Genomic DNA, 24,044 nt, shown 5'->3' on the forward strand with positions numbered 1-24,044 from the left:
GACATTTGACTGAGTGTACGTAGAACTATGGAATTCATCCTGGAGGTCATTGAACCCGCGAATTTTTCCGGTCCCTCCTCATGAGTAGAGACCGGAAAAATTCGCGGATTCATTTCGTGATAGGCTGAAATTCAAACATGTGCACAATTCTGCTGGTTCTGCTATTGACTCGCAGTTTAACTGGAGCTCTCTGGGCCAATGAGAGACTATCGACCAATGAAGCGTCGAATCAAAAGTTACCCAGTGGAGACGCATCACAATTCAGTACCCAATGAACACGCGTGTTTACTTGAGAAATGCAGAGGATAATGGAGTCTATCCTAGTGGTAATTGAATCTGCGAATTTTTCCGGTCCCTACTCTAGAGTTTATGGTCTCGAACACAGAACTTAAATAGTTTCGGTAATCTTCTGATGGCAAGGAATGTCTTAACATATGATTGTATTTTAATAATGGGCATATCCCGGAAATGTTTTTCGGGAGGGACTATCGTACAAAGAAATCATGCGTTTGCAAAACATGGCATTCAATTAGCCAGATATTGCCAGATCGACATTGGGATTTTTAAAAATTTATTGGCCTCAAAATCAGAACTAATTTTATTTAAGAAACAATCTAATATATGATTTATAGTTTTTAAGTAAAAATAAAAACACCATCCAGCAGAATTCTTGGTAGGCTGTATTTTGGAATAGAGCCGCCAGAGGTTTGTCTCATGAGTAGAGACCGGAAAAATTCGCGGGTTCAATGACCTTTAGGATAGACTCCAATATCCTCTACACACTCGGGCAAATGCCAACTGTTTATTGGCTGTTGACTTGTAAGTCGTCTCGACTGGGTGGCCTGTGATTCAACACTTCTATGAGTGAGAGTCTCTAATTGGCCCTCAGTCCTCCAGATTAACAGTGGACCAATGGCAAGCAGCAATAAGGTATAATTATTTGAATTTTAGCATAACACGAAATGAACTAGCGAATTTTTCAGGTCTCTACTCATGAGTTTCCATCGCGGAATTTTTGTGTATGGGATAAATGAAATGATTTGACAAAAATTGATGTTGATGTTGCAGCCACGTACAGCTAAGTGCGTGGAACGTGAGCGGCTGGTGATGCGTGTGCCTAAGTGTGTGCTGGTGCCGCAGGTTCTACTGGGACCTGTGCATGCTGCTGCTGCTCGTCGCCAACCTCATCATCCTGCCCGTCGCCATCTCCTTCTTCAACGACGACCTCAGCACGCGCTGGATTGCCTTCAACTGCCTCTCCGACACCATCTTCCTCATCGACATCGTCGTCAACTTCAGGACGGGTGAGTTCGCTCGACTCTCCATACACCCCTGGGGGGAAAAAAGTGCCTGGAGTGGTTTGGCTTCTGGGTTGTAACCGTTTCCTTGGAAAATAACTCACCAACGTTTCGGTCGACGTTGCATTCGCCATCATCAGGGAGCAGTTTAGCCGTGTCCTTGGCAAATAATTCACCAACGTTTCGGTCGACATTGCAGTCGCCATCATCAGGGATCAGTTACCTAAGTGCTCCCTGATGATGGCGACTGCAATGTTGACGCGAATCGTTGGTGAACCATTTGCCAAGGACACGGCTACAACCCAGAAGCCAAGCTACCTTTTGAGATGAAGTGGTTTCGACCCACATGAATGTTTTTTTTTTCCCTTCATCAAGTGCGTGGGTTAAACCGCGCATTCTTCACCCCGAGAGCGCGTGCTCCTTAATGTCACAGAGCCCGCGCGCGCGCACTCCGCCGACCAATCACGCATAACGACGCGTGTCGGGCGGGTGGCCGATGTGCCAGGCGCTGCTATTATCGCTCGTGTCGGCCGGGTCCCTGCGGGGCCAGAGTTATGCGCGGGCACCTGCGATAAATTCCTGCTCAGTGAAGCTGTATTGTCGCGCGGATAGATTTACGACCCCGACGTGGTTGAGCTAGGGCTCACAGGGGGTGGGGGAGGAGAAGTGGAAGAATGCGCGATATGGAAAAGCGGGCGTTAAAGAAGTCGGGGAGAAAAATTGTAGCGCGAGAAGTGGCGATAAAGAGTAAAATATTAAAAATTGGTGTGGGTTGTAACATGCGCGCCCGTGGAAGGTAGGTACGTTATTTAAATCGCGAGTGATTTGCACAGCGGTACGTATACGGATATAGCAAAGTGGGCGTCGGGTGTACGGGCTCTGCGAAAGTGGTTTCATGTATTTTAGTAATCGTAATGGCCCCATCCTATTTTTAAATTTTCGAACCACGTTGTTTGAAAAAATATTGAAAGACTTTCTGAGAACATACACAACTCTAAGACCTAATGTAAGAGAACAACATATATTTGCTTGGGTGTTTGTTTGTTGATCAAAAGCGACAAATGGTATTTTGAATGAAATTTGCCTGCATAAAATGTTTGAATACAACGAGCCCGGAAACTCTAACAGCTCCCTGAAAACAGCCAAAATACTAATACTTATTAAAGGCAATTTTCCCCGAGTCACGTATCAATCAATACACATCAGTTGAAACCAAAACTTTTCGAATAAACATGTTTGCCAAACAACAGAATTACATTGACATATTTCTAGATATTATTCATTATTTTTAATCAAACAAACAAGCTTAAATAAACATTTTAAATTTATTTGCTGCAATCTTTAGTGCTTACATGTAACGAAATGTTTAATTTAATTAGTGAGGGAAGCAGAAGATTTTTTAAATAATTAATTTATAATAATATAATAAAAATTATGATAAACTACAAAAACATTATTGATATAGTGGTAGGACAATTAACTCTTATTCTGTACAACATGGGTTTTAATATCCAAATAAACACATCCTGACCTAGATTTACCATTGCTTCTCTTAACCACTTCATCATACTGTAAGTGATTCCTGAAAACGTCCTTAAATAGGTTTTTTAAATGATTCATGTAATAGGAAATTTTGATTTCATACAATAAATTCCACCACTGGCTGCACCGAACGAGTAGCTGCACTCGTTCTGGGCGCTCGCTCGGAAGACACTCGTCGGGACTGGACTCGCCGGGCGTCTCAGCGAGTGCGCCGCCGGCTGCCTAGTGTTCATTTGTTGCCGCCGCATTTTGCGTGTTTGTACGGGTATCATATTATTGGGTAATAATTATCTTTATTAACGCGATAACGTCTTGTAAATCAACGAACGCCGGCTGCACGCACTAAAATTTGTCACGTTCCACCTGAGCCGAGCGTGCAAGAACCGGCCAACCTACCGTGCGAGAAAATCTTCTATAATATCAAACAGGTCAAGGCGGGCTTTTTAACTAATTGTTTGCGATTATATTTAGACAAAATATTTAAATTAAAATTGCAAAAACTTTAAATAAATTTTGAACATTAAAAAGTATGCAATTTTTCATCAATGTTTTCTTATGACGTTATCACGTAAAATTATCGTCTGTAAACCGACTTTACAGATAACAGCCTTTTTTAAAATGTATTTTATGGTTTCTCACCCTTCATAGAGGTAATCCATTGGAAACGCCATCCAAAAAAAAAATCGGTATAAATTTTAGCCTGTCTCCTGTGCAGGTCTGTGTTAAGTACTCCTCGGCACGAAACATTTCCACTGTAAATAGTCGCACATCCGTCCGCTTGACATTTCTAGGAACGAGGTCTGCGCACTTCGCTCAGTGGAGTAGCCCCCAAAGCTGTATCGCTGATTAAAAAAAGAGACTGACGTGGGTGTTTGAAGGGAACGGAAGCGGACGGGTTGATGCCAAAATGCCGGAGGGAGGGAGGGAGGTGGCACGCCAGGAATGCGAATGTGGGTCGCGTTATCAAGCGCTGGGTCAATAGACGCGCGCCGCCATGCCTGTGGCTCGGAGGATATTGCAGCTCTGCGGGTGAAACCGTCACTTCCTCCCCCCTCCACGGCGCGGAGCCGCCGTCGGGTGGAAAACATGGGCGGAAGGATATGTGTTGCGTAACTCCGCACAAACAGATCAGCGCCCTCAAAGGGTAAGAGAGTTATCTGCTCTCTCTCTCTCTCTCTCCCTTGTTCGGATTATTTTGTTGCCTTTTGCCGAGTGGAACAACTACATACTGTTAACTCCCTTTTCCGATAGCTCCATTCAATAAAGATGAATATCGCTTGGTACTTTCCTCACATCTTTCTCGAAAGTTTACCCTTGGCTAGACAAAGATTTGTACATATGTAATGCTTATGTTTCGTCGCTAAAATCACTGTTTGCGAGATTTATAGCTACACCAAGAAAAAAAATATTTGTATGTAGATAGAAAAAATTCACATAAGTAGTAGGAATTAGCCGATTTCGGTGTAGCTTATTTACTATGGGACTACGGCTTTTGACGTGACAACGACTAATAAATCGATAAACACCGGCTGCACGCACATTGTCTCGTTACGCTGTGTCCCGTTACGCTCATTGTACGCTTGCGCCGCATCTATCTGTCTTCCACTCCACCATCGATTTGACTTTTTCGAGGCACATTAAACTCGAAACACTCCCATTCGTTTCCTACTTTTCCTATCATCGTCCTCTCTTTAACAGAATAACACAGATTGATGGAAGTTAAATAGCAAACATGTATAAAAGTTATAGTTAAAATAATCTCTTCGTTAAAGTAATAAACATATTTGAATTAATGAGTGCAAATAAAAGTAAATTTATCAATTAAATTGTAGATTTCATTTCACTCCTTTGTGTCCATACAAAATAGCGATAATTCAATAAAAATGATTTAATTTTATTCATAAAAGTATGCAATCATTTCATCAATGTTTTGTTATGACGTTGTCACGTTAAACTATCGTCCGTAAACCGACTTTACAGACAACCAATTTTTGGCTTGTTTGATGGTGGCATGCCGTTCGCGAGGTTTCGAATATGTTCGGGCATATCCGTTGCTCGATTCCTATGACACTGGTCTCGTCGACCTTAATCGGTCACCTTTGTCTTCTAAATCCGCATTCCTACCCGATGGTTCACTGACAGTAAACCAGATCATAGCTATCAAGCAACGGATACTCCCGAACACGGTCGCATCTTCGCGAATGGAAAGCCTCCATCGAAAAAGGTACGAAGCCATAGTCCCAGTAGAAATACATTGCATCAAAATCAGCCCATTCATACTACTGCTTATACGTTATACATCTCGTTATAATGAAATACGTTACTAAATCAACTAAATTTTATTGGCAACAAAATTGGTTTTACGTGTACAATACACAATTTGAAAACGAATTTTTGTCAGGTAGGCACAATTCCATTTTAAACAATTTTTTTGACAACAGATCATTTTATTTGTCACATTAATTAAGGTAGCTGGCTCTTTTGTTAGGACAAGCATAACTGCGTTTGGTGTGTTGGTTTCTGAAGGCCTTTCATGCCATAAGTTTTTCATGTAGGAATAAAATATACGTTTTATACAAGTTTTGGTAAAAAAAATATAGACGGATAAAAGACAATGTATTTAATAATTCGTACTGAAATAGTGACCGCTGAATCAGTACTAAGTTAGTGAATTGACTTAATCCGGACATTTTCCGCTGACTTTAATTGAATTATTAGCGAATTTGTTTCATAAAATTTCTTTGGAAAATATAATACAGTTATTGTATAAAAGTAGGGTCGTGTAGAACAATGTTAGTCTAAAACGTAAGATAAGAGGACGAGTTAAGAGTTTCAGCATAAATACAGGAATTTATTCGTGATTCCTGTAGCGCCCAATGCCAAAAACAAACGTTTTACGAAAATAAAATCGGCCTTATACCAATAAAACGTCTAGTCAAGTGTAAACTGGCTTTAGACCTGGAGAGCAAACAAACAATTACCTATGTCAGGCTGTTCGAAAGAGAACACTGCCATGCAGTGTAACAATAGTTTCATTTTTATTCAGATCGACACTAACAATTTCCAGCATATTCTTTAAATAAAGTTGCAACTATTAAATAGTGACGTATAATGTCTCTTTACATTCTGTCCATCTGCAAAAAAAAGCCATTATAAAAAATTATAACGCATTGTTAAAAATTACAGTAAATTTACAGGTTTTTCAACGAAGAACTAACCTGAAATAAACTAAGTGTAGTTCGTTATATCAGATAACTGGATCTTCGTAAGAAACTACCCATGATTGCGACTTCGAATGGAGTGTTCCGTAGAAAGAAAAATATATATATTTGTTATTTTGCTGTATATTCAACAAGATTCTGATTGTTTTGTTCAAACAATAAAATTATTTTAGTTGACTCATGTACCGTAATTTTTTTCTAACATAAACCTTAAAATTACGAATATCCCTGGATAGTTTATAACCAGCGTACTTCGTAAATTTAAGGTGAACAATTTATAACGGTGTGCTTGCAAACGCATGAATAATGAACGTATGTACAGCGGATTTGACGTTCTCGAGAGGGAAAGCATCGATGTTCCGCCAGCAGATTTGGCGAAAGCTCGGATCACCAGAAAATCCTATCGGGCCGCGCTTCCAGTTCGCGGGTTCGCGGGTCGAAAGCCTCGACGCGACTCGGACCCGGGCGCGCGAGTGAATAAACCAAACCGTCCGATCGCTGACCGGGGGGTCAGAAGTCACCGACCCCCGTCCCCGCGCCCTGCGACCACGGATCCCCGCCCCCTGAGTGACATCACGCTCGAGAGGGCGCGAGTGGCCCTTCGCGTCCAATTGCGCCCTTCATTAGCGACTTGCCGGGCGCGATTCTGGCCGCCGGTTCAAGTCCCGTTTGAGTGGTCGTCCGCTCCGAGGCCCACACGCATCGCTCGTTAGCGCGCGGAAAAGCGAAACCAAATCACAGCGACGCAGATTGAGTCCGCATTCGACCGACATACTTCCCTTCTTGTTACAGGCTAGTAGCCATCAGCCAATATTAAACATTTCGCTACAGAAATATTTTAAATCTCACAAGGAAAAAATAATTACCCGTACTTTTTATTTTTGACGTGATAAAGTCTTATAAATCGATGAACGACAGGCTGCACGCACGAAAAAGCATGACTCATTGTCACGTTCCGCCTGAGCCGAGCGTGCAAGAACCGGACAATCACCGTGCGAGCAAATCTTCTATAATATCAAACAGGTCAAGGCGGGCTTTTTAACTAATTGTTCGTGATTATATTTAAACAAAACATTTAAATTAAATTTGCAAAAATTGTAAATAATATTTGAAAATTAAAAAAGTATGCAATTTTTCATCAATGTTTTCTTATGACGTTATTACGTAAAATTATCGTCCGTAAACCGACTTTACAGACAAACCACCTTTTTTTTAATTTAAGGTTGGGAATTTCTATCGATAGTTAAAAATCAATAATGCTACCAGTAGAGTACACGGAGGAAAAATAACTATCACACCCTTGACATGTTCCAAAAGGCCAAAATGACACCCATAAAAAGAAGCTACATACACTAGCATTTCCTACCACAATTGTCATGATCTTGAACGAGATGACGTCATGCTAATTCCACCCTTGCCTTCCTAAGCCTGCGCCGAATATGAAAATTGGCCACAATTGCTTCGGGCACCTTAATTCTCTTTTTATTTTTTTCTGTTCAAGATTTCCGATGAGACCGCCTAACTTTTTACTGCGGAGGAAAACGTGAGCAGCGTACGGTGGTAAGGGGTGGGAGGGGCTGGGGTGGTCGTCTTGGAAGCACAGTCTTTCCGCGGTGCCTGCCGACTCCTGTTTAAGTATTCCTCGTCTGCTGAAACTGCCGCCCTTTCCTCCTCTTTGCAATTCCAACAGCAGACCCTTCCTGACGCACTCCTCGCCGGGAACTGAAGGCTTTCACCCCTCCCTCCCCCCTTCAATCAAAATGCACATTCTCCAAGCTACTCGAGTCGCCTAATTCCAGATACACCACCGCCTCCCTCCGTTATTGCTTCGCCGGTTTCGGCTTTGCCTCTGGCAGGAGATGAAAACTCCGTTAACTTCCAAGGCGTGGTGGTGAGAAATGTCTTCATCCTTGGGACTTATTATTTCCTACATATTAATGCATATACACAAAGAGAAAAAGTAAAAAAAAACCGACAGTGAAACTCGTGCCTTTGTTTTGTTTTCAGGAGAACCTTCACCTAATAACTGTTTTTTTTTAAGTGTGAACATATTAGCTTTCGATATAAAGTACATACCTAATAACATGGTAACCGGTACTTTGCAGAACTGTTACAACTGTTGTGTCGTCCTTTCTGCAATTTTTTTTTCTTAGTGCAAGCCATCCGAGAGGGACCGGAAAAATTCGCGGACTCAATGACCTCTAGGATAGCCTCCATTACACTCTGAATTTCTCAAGTAAACACGCGTGTTCATTTGGTATTTAATTGTGAGGCGCCTCCACTGGGTAGCATGTGATTCGACGCTTCATTGGTTGATAGTCTCTCATTGGCCCAGAGAGCTCCAGTTAAACTGCGAGCCAATAGCAGGACCAGCAGAATTGTACACATGTTTGAATTTCAGCCTATATCACGAAATTAATACGCGAATTTTTCCGGTCTCCACTCATGAGTTCAGTGACTATCGAGATATATAATATATATATTTTTCCTTCCCCTTACGCGGCGAGCGCGGGAAAGTCCGATAAACGCGGCGGGGCGATAACCGAGAGACCATCAGTTTCCTTCGACGCGACGTTTGGGTCAAGCCGTCTTCACGCCCGGATATAAATCATCGCGAGCCCCGATACAGGAGATGCGGTGACCAAGAGAGCTGACCCCCCCCTACCCCTTCTCCAACACGCTCACTTCCTTGTTTAGGAGAGAGAGTGTGAGAGAGAGAGAGAGAGAGTGAGCGGGTGTGAGGACATCGCTCACACCGTGCTGCTATCTGTAGCGGTTCTGTTTGCTGTCTGGAGATAGGCCGCTTGTCCCCCAATGGTGTCAAGGGCCAGCCGCTACACCGGGCGAAAAATGGTTTAGCTGATACTGAAATACTTTTTTATTTTTTTTATCCATTATGTGCAAAAATATTCCTTCAAATTGACCCGAGTAAAATATTTTATCGTGATACGACAGCATTTTTTTTAGAGGAAAAAAAATATTTTCGTTGCTAGAAAATATATGATCAAGTCCACAGAATTATTTTCGTACTTTTACGATACCAGTCGCCAATAAATAGTTTCTAATATTGCATGAATAAAATCGTAAATTTGTATGAAACTTTGCAATGACAATTTTGCATATATGAATTACGGTTTTGAACCACACAACGAGTCCTCTGAGAAGACTCGACCACTCGGACGAAGGACTGGCCACGAATCTACTTTCGTGACTCCCCCAGCTAGCGTGCCTTGACACTATCTTAGGACACTTGTTCAAAGACATATTTTTTATCGTATTTTATATGTATTCGTAATGTTTATCCACCTTATAAAACCATCACAAAATGTTAACTGGATGGTGTTATGTAAAAAATTTGTTAATCAACAAAATAAGGAAAAACGTTATTGAATTAGCTGTTTGAGTAAAGTGACGCTTTTAGCTAAGCAAATATTATTTACAGGGCATTACATGTTACTGTGCCATCTAGCGGCCAAACTTTCAACCCACCGCCGCAATACCGGCCATCGTGTGTTCGACTTTGAGCACAATTCACTCAGTTATAAATAATTATGGGTTGACACATTTTTACATAATACCGTCCAGCTATGGATGGCTTACTATTTTTTCCCCTTAAAGTAAATCAAACAAAACTAACTAATAACATTTTCATAGTAGTTAATAATTAGTTGTAAAATTACATCAAATTACAATCGGCGTGAAATCAGGTTAGTACGAGGAATGTCACAGCCACACTGTAATCCACTGAACACAACGTCATGCATAACTCGAGAACAGAAACTTGAATGTGAACGAAACTGCAGTTCATTTTAAAAAGTTCATTAAAACCAACAAATTATTTCTAATTTTTAATTTTGTTACACAATAATTAAAATTTATTTTAAAGTTGTAACCTACAGCTACGTTTTTGAAGTCCGCTTGTAAGGAGGTTAAATAAAGGCCCTGTCGAACTTTCAAACTATCGCTTCCAACACCGTTATGGCTTCACCGAAACGTCACTGGCGCAACCATGTTGTCTGACTAGTTGGATGGTATGAGTTCCCATCAAATGTTTTTGCAGAGAGTAGGTACGTGTTGTTAAATACGTTGGATGCTGGGTGAAATCGGCCAATCAAAATCGTGCCAAGCGAAAACAGAAATGACATCCGTTTCCGTTTCGACGACTCTTTAAAATGGTGAAGATTACATGGGCGATCAAAGAGGTTATGAAAGTGAAATAATTGAATTAATGTTAATGTGAATGTCGTATGAGAAATAATTTTATGTGCAAATTGGCAAATATTTTATCATAACTTAAAAAAATCACTGAACATTTATTTCATTATGTAATAATGTATATTGAAAATTAAAATACTTTTCAAAAATTCACAAATAATAGTTTAAAATTTCAATCCAGATCTGTGATGCTTTAATAAAATTCAATATGAGGTTAACATTGAAAAGTCTGATACAGCTCAGACCAAAAATAAACTCGGATAACGTGCCGCAATTAAATCATATTTGTGGTTATCCATCCAAATTTTTTTTTTCGAAAGCAGAAAATCGGAAGTCTTATTTTCCGTCTGATACCACCCCTCCAACCTCTATTGTCCCACTTAGTTGGAGACAAATATTTGACAATGCGACCGGGTCTTTGGAGACACGATATATAGAAAATAAACCTCACAACAACAAGAACAATTCGAAGAAGTAAGTAGGCCAGACGGGTGGGTGGGTGAGAAGAATTCTTCTTCTGTTGGCACCAAAGGTTCACGTTCGAAATATTAACAAGTTAAAATCAAATCTCGAGGAGAAGGAAGGAATCGTGAAAGAGAGGGGAAGGCCTGGAGATCCCGAATGCTGAGATTGGAGGAAGCGATTCCCCGCCGGATATTAAATTGATCTACTCTTCCCTGAGGGTGGGAGGGGGGGGGGGGCTTATTCCGCGGAGACCTCGCTTCGCCGCGGATGCTGGGAATAAAGGATCGGCGTCGGGTCGCCGGGAATGGGCCTCGAGAGACTCGGCGGTGTTTGTTTCCCCGGCGCTGCAGCATCCCTGGTCCATTCCGCCGGAGGAGAGAGGAGATGCCGAGCCTATTGTCAGTTCTCCGCTCCAGCATCGTTATCACGTCCTCCCCGTTAACTCACCCTCTCAGAGTTCTCTCCCGGCTTAACTGTCCGCAGGGACTTAAATGTATGTGCTTAAGAACATAAATATCAAGATTTGGAATTTATTGAGACCGGAAAAATTCGCGGATTCATTCGTGATAGGCTGAAATTCAAACATGTGTACAATTCTGCTGGTTCTGCTATTGGCTTGCAGTTTAACTGGAGCTCTCTGGGCCAATGTGAGACTATCGACCAATGAAGCGTCGAATCACAAGTTACCCATTGGACGCGCCTCACAATTTAGTATCCAATGAACACGCGTGTTTACTTGAGAAATGTAGAGGAAAATGGAAACTATCCTAGAGGTCATTGAATCCGCGAATTATTCCGGTCCCTAGGAATTTATATCTTCTCTTTCTCCAAACAACGACTGCCTCCAGATATGAAGTAGCTTGGCTTCTGGGTTTGTAGCCGTGTCCTTTGGCGAATAATTCACCGACGTTTCGGTCGACATTGCAGTCGCCATCATCAGGGAGCAGTTACCTACTAGTAGTAGTTAAGTAGTAGATGTGTAGGTAACCGCTCCCTGAAGGTGGCGACTGCAATGTCGACCGAAACGTCGGTGAATTATTCGCCAAGGACACGGCTACAAACCCAGAAGCCAAGCTACTTCATTTTTTGGTGCGAATTTTTCCGAAACGGTGCTTACGCTCCGGCCACGCCTCGTATCCCTCCGCGGGCAGTCAAACGCAGACGAAGAAGAAGACTGCAAGAAGAGTGACGTCACGCCGCCGCCATGCTGCCTGAATCCACGACTGTCTGCGATGTCGGACTCGGCCGCACATTAGGATAAGAGGCGCTTCACTTGTGTTTGAGCTCGAACTTGTCTCAAGGGAGCGGTATTCAGCGAAGAGCGCGTGCAGCAGCAAACCAAGGTAACTCGCTCGACGACTATTCAACTCGGCCTGCGAGTGGCGACTCGTTGAGCGAGAATAAGTTGCGGAAACTCGCTCATCGTAATCGGGCAGCACTGTGTGCACAAGAGTACCACAAGGTATCAGAAAAGACTCGTCCGTGATGTGACATATTGAACTCGCCGAGCGAGCGACGACCGATGAGGTGGCGAGTAAAGCAAGAATACTTGGTGCAAGAAGGGGGCGTATGTACTAAAACTGCAGCAGTAATCTGGCTATAAGGCAGACTTTTCAAGGGCAAGTCTGTTCAGGACAGCATTATGAAACATTGACTAAGAGTGATTATATCAACGACCTGTGTGTGGGAAGCAACGGGAAGGATTTGTTATGTCGTCGCCATGATAATTGGAGCTGTGTTCGTTATCAAGCTACGTCACGGAAGTAAAACTTCACTGAAATACGAAATACGATATTTTTTACTCAATTTTTTGGATATCAATTTATTCAGTAAACACAAGTGAGATATCTGCTTAAACTAGATTTTAACAAGAAGCAAGGAATCCCCAATATACACACACACACACACATTATATTTATTTATTTATTTATTTATTTATTTTCACTGTAGTAAAAACCTATCACCCATTTCTTGAAAAAAATCGACTAGGTATAAAAAATAGACCTGTCGATTACAGAAATAAGATCCAACTAAACGATTCTTTCCTTAAGATCATTAGCACTCTGATTATGGAAACATGTAATAATTTATTTAACTTTGATATAGATTCTGCTGGTGGTTTAGGTTTCTGACTGGACGTTCGTCGCTACGCTTCAAGGCGAGGCTGTGACCTGCAGAGGCCGGGCCGGGCAAATGTCATGACTGCCGCGAATAAAGGCCGTCGGGGCGGAAGCACGAACGATACCCGCCGAGAGGTGCGAAATGCGCTCACGTCAACAAGAGAGATCGTTCCTCGGGGCCTGCGCGCGTGCGTCCGTAACGGCTCCGGGTCACGCATCGCTCTCACAGCGCGGCACGACGCCCGTTCCCTTTCCCTGCGTCAGGCGCATCGGTGCGCGCGCCCCGACGCGACGTCACGAACGCTTCCGGCCGATCGGTCAACGTCTGTGGGTCAACTTTCTGACGTTGGAAATTCCAGACGCAATATGGAATCAAAACCAAAATTCCGGGCCATGTAAGCTTGCCATAGCATTGGAAAACAAACAAGATGCTACTCACATAGTAAAGCTAGAACAGGGCTAAGTCCCTCCACAAAAAAAAAATAATAATGCATGTAATTCATTTGAGAGCTTCTATTTTCCACTGAAAATATATACTCCTGTTGCGAGATTTAAAAAAAAGAGTAAATTCTTTCGTTCACAACATCCTGAATTTCGAATTTATAACAACCTTTGAAATATGTACGTAATCATCTGTAGTTGTTCAAAACTATGACACGGAACAAAAGCTAAAGAATTCAAAAATACTGATTTATTTTTTCAGGTAATTATATCAGTTTTAATAGTTTACTGTAATAGAACCAATGGAAATTCCACCTCGCGATATAATTTATCAAGAAATAAAACCAGCAATATAAAAGGAATTAAACAAATTTGTGTAAAAATGACAATATGTAATAATCACAGTGTAAATTATCGTGAAAAAAATTTAACTTTCACAATCAGAATAAATGATGTCTCCTCAACTCAGACATGAAATATAACAAATATGGTTTTTTTTTTGTTTTACAAAACTGTACAACGCCCAAGGGACACATGTTAATTAAAAAATACTGAGGAAATATTCCAGCACGCTTCATACGTGTACTAAATCTGTAATTAGATTTTCACAGCTATATGCAAATGTCGTTCAAACAAGAAATGAATATTAAAAAAATATCTTGTTAATATGGAATGTAAGCCACACTTTTTTTATTGCAATGTGTTTGTATAAGTTAATTACCACTACACTGTGCAAAAAAAAAGGAATAACAATTCCAGTGACTGATTACCAAGTTTCATCTATGAAATTTACAAAGCTTATATTACCTTCATGATGGATATTGTCAAACAAAGTGTGATTAATGGTTACTAATAGTAATATAAAATAAGGAAGTAATGCACCATCAAATAACCCGTTTTATTTTTACTTTTTTCTTAAATTATGAAAACCATTTGCAACTAAGCAACCAATCGTCGAATATTTGTTTCTATCAACGTGGTCAATAGTGTAATTTCCCCTAACTGATATTGAGGGATCTTAATGCTATACAATCACTGCCCTTTATGATAACTTAAGATGAAAACATGTTTTTGCCATATTTTCTCATAAGGAATCAGTTGCCGAGCTGCGTCGATTTTTTTATATAGAACATATTACGAGGGCTGTTTTTTTTCAACCTCCGAAAGGCTATATAAAAAAAGAAAATTTACGTAACATTGTAATTCTACCACCAAAAGTACAGTAGGGTCTTACATATTTAAATACATAAAATCCAAAACTATCGAGGCATTTGTCATATCGTAACACAAGCTTATCTATGCATGTTTCGAAGAAGTAAGCCACCATTGAATAGAGATAACAGGACAAGTGCCTTGATCTCCCGCTCCCTCACGACACCGCTGTAAGGCGGGTGGACTAATTGTGCGGAGTATTGTGCCTCATTAGTCATATTCTTGCGATAATTCTTGACGCGGGAGCCAGTGCCCCACGCGATTAGTCCACCCGCCTCACAGTGGTGTCGTGAGGGAGCGGGAGATCAAGGCACTTGTCCTGTTATCTCTATTCACTGGCGGCTAACTTCTTCGAAACATTCATAGATAAGCTTGTGTTACGATATGACAAATGGCTCGATAGTTTTGGCTTTTATGTATTAAAATAAGTAAGACCCTACTGTAATTTTGGTGGTAGAATTACTATGTTACGTAAATTTCCTTTTTTTATACAGCCTTTCGGAGGTTGAAAAAAAAACAGCCCTCATACTTTGGTATTTGACGTATGTTTAGTTTTGGGTGTAGTTAATTAACAGAAGGTAAGTTCACACTGAGATTGGTGTGTGTGTGATTTTCACACAGAGAGAGCAGTTTCGTTGTGTTTTATAACCTCTGTACTTCAGTGTGAAAAATAAAATCCTCGGTTATGGACTGTGTTGCGTGAACCGGTCCGACTTGACGTGAAGCGCAGATGTGGTAACTTCCCCGCCGGTTCCGCTGTGCCATCCGCTAGAGACCAGGAAAAAATTCGCGGATTCATTTCGCGATAGGCTGAAATTCGAAAATGTGTACAATTCTGCCGGTTCTTCCATTGGCTCGCAGTTTAACTGGAGCTCTCTGGGCCAATGAGAGACTATCGACCAAAGAAGCGTCGAATCACAAGCTACCCCAGTGGAGACGCCTCAAAATTTAGTGCCCAATGAACACGCGTGTTTACTTGAGAAATGCAGAGGATAATGGAGGTATATCCTAGAGGTCATTCATTCCGCGAATTTTTCTGGTCCCATGTGTCCACCGCAGCAGACACTGAGAGAGAGAGAGAGAGAGAGAGAGAGAGAGAGAGAGAGAGAGAGCTGACGCCTGCTTGCGTCGCTGCTTGCAGGGATCATGCAGCAGGACAACGCCGAGCAGGTGATCCTGGACCCCAAGCTCATCGCCAAGCACTACCTGAAGACGTGGTTCTTCCTGGACCTCATCAGCTCCATCCCGCTCGACTACATCTTCCTCATATTCAACCAGGTGAGTGCCGTAAGTCTTCCTCATTATTCAACCAGGTCACGTGGCCTACATCCTCCCCCGTATTCATCAGGGTGCGGGGGCCTATATCTTCCTCTAGATGTAAGCTTTTCAACATACGCCATTGCTAAGCACATGCATGTCTGTAGAAGAAAACAACAAAAAACACAAATGACAAAAACACAAACTAAGCGAAAAATTGCTGTTGTCAGGATATAAACACCACACAATACTCCACAACAGGAATATGGTCAACAAACAAAGAAAAACAAAGGAAAATGGACTAACAGAACGAAAAAAAACCACAAATGATGACAGCACAAAAATACCGAACCCAAAAAATTCAGCACAACAGTTGAAACAAGAAAACTGTTGTGTTTGTTTTGTCTTTTCGTTTTGTCGTGTTTTTGTCTCGTTTTGACTGTTGTGCTGAATTTTTTTGGGTTCAATAGTTTTATGCTGTCATCATTTGTGGTTTTTTTTTCGTTCTCTTCTGTTTTTGTAAAACTATTGTGTTTGTTTCGTATTTTTGTTTTGCTGTGTTTTTGTCTCGTCTCCTGTTGTGGAGTATTGTGTGGTGTTTATATCCTGACAACAGCAATTTTTTTTGCTTAATTTGTGTTTTTGTCATTTGTGTTTTTTGTAGTTTTCTTCTACAAACATACATGTGCTTAGCAGTGGCGTATGTTCAAAAGCTTACATCAAGTCTTTATCTTCCTTATTCTCAACCAGGTGCATGCCTTACAACTTCCTCATATTCAACCAGATGCGTGGCCAGTCGCCTCGGCTACGTGGCTGTTGGCTTCACACGGAGAGAGGCGTCAAGCTATAAAATACAGCAAATCGAAGGGCTAAGAATGAACTTGAAATTTACCAATCGTTATTTTTAGTCGCCAATAGCTGGATCCTCGTAGAATTGATGCTGGATTCCGTTTTTTTTTTTTTTTTTTGTTAATTCTATAATCAGGATAAATGACACGTTGAGGGATGTAGAGTGTTTTTTTTTCTGAGGGCTCAACAAGTTTTGGAAGGATTTTTTTTTAATCCCCGACTTAATTTTTGTGAGTCTATACTGTAAGTTAGAAAAATGTACTAATTTAAGAAGAAATCTGGGTGATTTGTAACCAGTGTTTCTCCGTAAATTTTAGGTGAAAATTCTTTAGTGCTGACGACGGTCCCTTCAACAACACAGTGGCTCCGCGTCAGTGCTCATTATTGCTGAGTGGCGCCAGTGTGTCGGAATGGCGGACACGGCCCTCAGCATTGTTAGTCACGGCCACAGAGTACCTCTGAGGTGTCTGTCAGTCGACCTGCAGTCAAGTCACAACTTGTTTCTGCGTGCCTGTGAGCTTGTGATGCCTCCTTTAAATGATCCATGCAGCGGGGAATTTTTATGTAATGCAATTACTTGGACATACGCCATTGTAGTTTTGCGCTGTTTTATCATTGACAGATTTGTGCAATGGGAGTCCGTAACTTGATGTAAGCTTTTGGACATACACTATTGCTAAGCACATGTAAGTCTGTAGAAGAAAACTACAAAAAACGAAAAGACAAAAAAACACAAATTAAGCAGCAATTGCTGTTGTAAACAGGATATATACACCACATAATATTCCATAACAGGAATATGGCCAACAAACAAAGAAAAACAAAGAAAAATGGACTAAGAGAACGAAAAAATTAATTTGTGTTTTTTGTCTTTGGTTTTTTGTAGTTTTCTTCTACAGAAATACCTGTGCTTAGCAATGGCGTATGTCCAAAAACTTACATCAAGTTTTGCACTGTTTGCCATGGGGAAAAATTTAATTAATGCAAAATAAGAAATAAAAAATGAAAAAAAAAACCTACAGAAAACAAGCTTAAATCAGCTGATGGACAGATAGACCCAAAAATGAACCTAAACAGATATTATGGACAACGCTACGACGACCACAGGTTTGAAGCCTAGGAGGTTCTTCTGTGTTGTCGTAGTTGTGTGTTGTCCATAATATATGTTTATCCTTATCTTCGTAATCGTATATTTTCTTTGTGGTCCAGGTTTTCTTGTCTGTCCGCATTTTCTGTTATTGTTGAAACTGTCTCGTCATTGTTTGCCCACTGTGTTCGCCTGTGCTGTTATTATTTTTTCATGACCTTCCATTGAATCCATGTCTGGCTGATATTTAAGTTTGAATGTGTTGGTCTGTGCTGCCGTCGTTGTGTTGTCCACAATACCTGTTCAGGTTCATCGTTGGTTATATCTGTTTGATATAAGGTGATTTAGGCTTGTTTTCTGTGGGTTGATTTTTTTTAGTTCTTATTTACACTTATAATTTTTTTCCCATAACAAACAGTGCAAAACTTCAATGGGGTATTTCCAATAAATTGTATTAAATGCAACCGTGTGGTTATGGCCTGGTACACAGTCACCTCTAGATTTTTATAAAAAATAGTCACCTTAATATTTATGCATAACACTGGTTACAAATTATCCAGAGAGCATCGTACATTTACTGGTATCCCCGTAAATTTACGTACGTTTATTTTACTCACTCTCAAATAAACTGAAAACAATCATCTCGTGATATTAAAAAAAAAAAAATCCTTTCAAACCTGTGAGTTTCTTTGAAGATCCAGTTATTTGAAACTGTAAAGATCCTTTGATTGTTTGAGGCGCATTCAATATTTACTGATAATTTAATCGGTGTGTGTTAGCGTGACAACTGTTGGCTTAGTGGTTATAGCTTCATGTTGCTTAACCAGTGACGAGGACTTTCATACCACGAATGGTGCTGCACTCCAGACTGCTGGTTGCTCGCGCGTGTGGTTATCTCTATAAACGTCTGCGGCAGCTTCCTGAGGAGTATTTTTTAACTTAACTTCGCTGCGATCGCCACGTCCTCCCAGCCAATGAAGCTCTCTGCCCGGTTGCGCGCGAAATTCAAATTTGCACTCGACTGTTAACGCCTGTAACTTCTGAGACTTCCGTTCCCGGACTTTTTGTTTTTCAGCGAAACATCTTGTGTTGGCATTCCCTGCTACCCATTTGAATTTATGCCCAGCGGTTTTCTAACACGCTGCTTAGGTATTGTTTTTTCTTCGTTAAATAATTTGTATTTTAGTAGCTTTACTTTTATTTTTAGCTAAATGTTTACTTTACAGTTACTGGAACTAATCCTGCCGTCAGGAATCCGTTACTCTAATGTATTGACAACGCAAAATTGCTTTCACAAAAAATTAAGTTTAAAACAAAATTGTATTTTGCGGAAGCACGATATTGCAGTAAAGTTTTTCCAAAAAATTATCTCTTTGCATTAAAAAATAATTACTAAACATATTAGTTCTTTTTTTGTGTGTGAAAATATCTCTGTTCATTGACGTCGTTAAATAAAAAATATATATAATTTCGGTGTTTAAATTTTATCTTTTGCACGCTGGGTAACGAAATCAAATAATTTGGCATCTGTTATCAACCGAATTATCGGGTAATTGTTCGCCACCTGATCCTCTGTGAAGCGCGCCGCAATGCAAGCTTACACTTTAATTAGCTAGACCGATATTCAATGGCCTCGTGGCCGTCATAGCTTTGAATATATATACTGTATAGAAGTCGCGAGTGGATAGGATTTACTCTACGTTTTTCAAAAGCGTATGATGAGCAGCTTGGGAACTTCACCGCTGCAGTGCGCTGCCGTAACGCCCTGTATCGTCTTAGTTGTTATTTACACGTTAGAGCGCAGCGCTGTCGCCCGCTGTCATTCCCCGCACCTCTCATCAATCATTCACTGCAGCTCAACGTCGTTCAACGGGAGGGGGAAGGGGTGTTTGAAGAGTTCGGCACTTGTCCGCTAGGGACCACCACAAGTCGATGCCCTAGAGATGGTGGCGATTGCGGCGGTGAATTAACCAACTACCTCAAAACCGTATTAGAAATTTTAACCTGGGCTGGCGACTTCTATACAGTATATATATTCAAAGGTCATAGCCCAAGGTACAACATGTCACGCTTAACACGTCACCGGAAATAAGGCCCCCCCCCCCCCCCACGTAGCATTGGTGCTTCCGGAAACAAAGCCATCTTATAGTTGTCCGCTGTCCGCTTTTAGCCGCGCGTATTTGAAACTTAAAATATAATGTGTGTTTTAGGTGCATTCACAGCCACACATGCTATGCATGTTAGAAGCTCTTCGGCGCATTTATGCAGGCGTGTAGCCACGTCACGTTTATAACATTAAACTTTCTTTGTATGTAAAAAAAAATTTTTTTTAAATAAGGCTAGTTAATTAATTATTGTTTATTCAATTTTAGAAAGCGTTTCGTATGATAAAAATGTTGAAATATAAAACATTACCTATATATATTTATATTTAAGATGTTAAATGCCAAAAAAATATTATAAAATATAAAAAACCAAGTGAATGAATAAAAAAACAATAAAACAAATATAAAATTAAAAAACCGCCAAAAACTCAACAAAACCCATTATTATTTTTAAAAAATTGGAATACACTTTCATGTAATTACATTGTTATGCGGTGTGTCATTGTACATAAATTTATGTAACATGTCAAATCTCAGTCTATAGATGCATATAAAACCAAACAAAGTAAATAATAAAATACATAAGAAGATTCACAATTGTATTAATCATGGTGACGAAACACTGCCAAAGAGTATTACAGATGTCTGCCTCTCTATTTATTCGTTTTTCTCCTTTCTCCTCACCCTCTTCTTTTCGGAGTCCCTCACTCTTGAGCATTGCAATTTTGTTAAAGCTCTGACGAAACATCGCCTCTACTTACATTACCGGCTGTATAGAAGTCAAACCTAAAAATAATAACGTGAGCGAGTCTTTTCAGTACTCGCCAGAGCTATGTAAACATCTGACCTCGGTCACGAGCAAATTCATGTATTCTCTGTTTCATTAAAACATTTTGCATCCAATTAAAATTCACTAAACAATAAATACGTTAAAGTTTCCGCACATGTTAGAAGTTATACCTATATGGCATTACTAAAACATTAGCCTGAAACGTTTTAAAACGCATACTACAACACGTAAGTATTTTTGGATAAAATACCTAAAAAAAAAATCTGTAAATAATATTACTATAAACGGATCTTGACCTTATTTATATAACTTAACAATTTAATAATTTTATTTAAAAAGTAAAGAAAAAATCCAATGACGATATTCGAACCACATTCCATATGGTTAACATAAACATGTTTTACCGCTGAGCTACCGAGACCGTTTGCATGTTGCGAGGATAATATGTGTTATAATATTTGTAATACCAATTTTCTAAGTTTTTTTTTAAACTTAAGATATATTTTATTATGACTTTTATTAGTTTTCCGTAGGTAGTTTCACTATTATAAAGTTTCATTTTGCACACCAGTACGTTTGGTATGAATCCCAATGTTTACGAAAGTGATTATATACGGGTTTATGTTGCTACTCTTGGATCCGCTATATTTGTGTCATAGTTTCGTTCAAACGTCACAAAGTCACTCCCGCCAACTGCCGTGCACTGATAGACGGTCAGGCAGCGGGCGTGAGATGTGCCGTCGGCGCGGCGGTGCTGACGTGTGACGGGTCGACATGACGGTGCTGACGTGTGACGGGTCGACATGACGGTGCTGACGTGAGATGGTTCGACACGACGGTGCTGACGTGTGACGTGTCGACACTACGGTGCTGACGTGTGAAGGGTCGACACGACGGTGCTGACGTGTGACGGGTCGACATGACGGTGCTGACGTGTGACGGGTCGACACGACGGTGCTGACGTGTGACGGGTCGACAAGGCGGTGCTGACGTGTGACGGGTCGACATGACGGTGCTGACGTGTGACGGGTCGACACTACGGTGCTGACGTGTAAAGGGTCGACACGACGGTGCTGACGTGTGACGGGTCGACATGACGGTGCTGACGTGTGACAGGTCGACACGACGGTGCTGACGTGTGACAGGTCGACACGATGAAGCTGACGTGTCACGGGTCGAAACGGCGGTGCTGACGTGTGACGGGTCAACACGACGGTGCTGACGTGTGACGGGTCTACATGACGGTGCTGACGTGTGACAGGTCGACACGACGGTGCTGACGTGTGACGGGTCGACAAGGTGGTGCTGACGTGTGACGGGTCGACATGACGGTGCTGATGTGTGACGGGTCGACACGACGGTGCTGACGTGTGACGGGTCGACAAGGCGTTGCTGACGTGTGACGGGTCGACATGACGGTGCTGACGTGTGACGGGTCGACACTACGGTGCTGACGTGTAAAGGGTCGACACGACGGTGCTGACGTGTGACGGGTCGATATGACGGTGCTGACGTGTGACAGGTCGACACGACGATGCTGACGTGTGACAGGTCGACACGATGAAGCTGACGTGTCACGGGTCGACACGGCGGTGCTGACGTGTGACGGGTCGACACCACGGTGCTGATGTGTGACGGGTCGTCGTGACGGTTGTTCGCAGGACTTCAGCGAGAGCTTCCAGATCCTGCATGCGGGCCGCGCGCTGCGCATCCTGAGGCTCGCCAAGCTGCTGAGCCTCGTGAGGCTACTGAGGCTGTCCCGGCTCGTGCGCTACGTCAGCCAGTGGGAGGAAGTCTACGTAAGGCCCCTTGCGCTCGCTAGATCCTCCTCCTCCCTCCCTCCTTCATCCCTTCCCCTCAGCTTCTCCACGGACCTTTGTTGTCGTCATCTCCGTACACCTCACCACTGCCTCTCCTCTGTGAAGCACCATAACTGCTTGCAGCGCGGGTCAGACTTCTTGCGAGCTGGTCCACGCGGGGGAAAGTATTGGCAGCGCGTTAAAGGAGGTTGAAAATACACTCTCGGGTGCGACATTTTTCTACGAGTGTATAACCAAGTCTTGTAGAAGACAATTTAGGGAACCCGGGCTTTGAACATGTGCGAAGCACGAGACACGCTGCTACAGCGATCCTAGCTGCGCGAACTGCACACATACGCGTGAAATCAAATATGCGTACTTTTTAATGGGTGACTTAGAGGTAATAAATAATACCTCCATGAATTAGGCAAGGTTTTTTTCTCTAAATTGTGAAGGAAGGAAAAAAACCGGTTCGTGTACTGAAAAGTAATGCTCTTTTGTATTTTTCGTGTTACTATAAAGTTATGAACTTGTATTAATGCTTTAAAATTATTTTTTTATTAAATAAATAGCAATTAAAGTGAATTAAAGACTAAAAATATTGTACTAAGAGCATTTTTTACAACGCTGCCAGGTTCGCTCAGCATGACTTGGCTCGAGGATTTTCGACGAATTTCTTATATTAACCTACTAAAATACTTGGTTAACCCCGTTAAAAAAATGACTTAGTGGTAGGGCTTAGCGAGCAATGGAGCCGAGCAGTGAGCGTGGAGAAATAACAGAATGATTCGCAGTAAATAATGAAGAGTTATTTGCTGTGAGTTAATAATTTTAGACAAATGCCTTTCAATTCATATTCAGAAAACTACCGATGCTAGATGAAAGCGTCATTGTAAAATTTTATGTTTTAAAAACAGTTGTTGGCACTGTTTGGTTGCGTTTGGCTCTACTGGTCAGGTTCGAACACAGCGTTTCCACTAAGAAACCAGCTCACAAGACGTTTTGTCCGCACTATACTATATACGTTCTTAATGCAGTTGCCATTCTTTCAGTGGCACTATAAACATTCAGAAGCATTAAATTGAGAGTTGCATGTGTACGGAAACAAGATTATGGAATTATGAAATTTCGTACTGATGGTACGGAAACCCAGCGCATTTAATCTGAAAACAATGCTCACAATCATTATAGACTGTTAATAAAGAGAGACTAACGTCGAACTGTTATAAATTATAATGTAGAACCTTATGTTTGCAGAGCTATTTGTTGCCCGTCCAGCAGCAAAAGAGACGCGATCCCAAATAAACAACTGCATAATCTATAGTGCATTTTATGCACTGCAGATGCCCAACTCAGTTCTAATGGCAACATTCGCCTTTCAGCAGTATCATAGCTGTATTTTGCTGGAAACTTAATGGCTAACCATCAGTGCCGAAATCAACCACGGACTGATGGAATGATCACGCCGGAAGAGTGGCCAGATAATTTCAGATATAGTTCCCATATTGCTATTGATGAACCCCGGGCACATTTTCCACCATAACCCGACCTCGGAAACACTCTAAATAGAAAATAATGTATTTTTGAAATTTTCGAAATTTATAGGCTTCACGCCCCCCTTTACCCGGGCACATTTTGCACCA

At 41.4% G+C, this 24,044-nt stretch overlaps 1 protein-coding gene across 2 annotated transcripts in view; it reads left to right on the forward strand.

The window, feature by feature from the left end:
• LOC134532552 (potassium/sodium hyperpolarization-activated cyclic nucleotide-gated channel 2) overlaps positions 1–24,044 on the forward strand; it is a 154,823-nt gene that overhangs the window by 91,124 nt on the left and 39,655 nt on the right. For both annotated transcript variants that reach the window (XM_063369070.1, XM_063369069.1), the window contains exons 2-4: positions 1,141–1,304; positions 15,656–15,792; positions 22,264–22,401. In XM_063369070.1, coding sequence (XP_063225140.1) covers positions 1,141–1,304; positions 15,656–15,792; positions 22,264–22,401 — 439 coding nt within the window. The remainder of the gene's footprint in view (positions 1–1,140; positions 1,305–15,655; positions 15,793–22,263; positions 22,402–24,044) is intronic.

This window comes from Bacillus rossius, chromosome 6 (assembly GCF_032445375.1).
Source record: "Bacillus rossius redtenbacheri isolate Brsri chromosome 6, Brsri_v3, whole genome shotgun sequence".
Classification (NCBI taxonomy): domain Eukaryota; kingdom Metazoa; phylum Arthropoda; class Insecta; order Phasmatodea; family Bacillidae; genus Bacillus; species Bacillus rossius.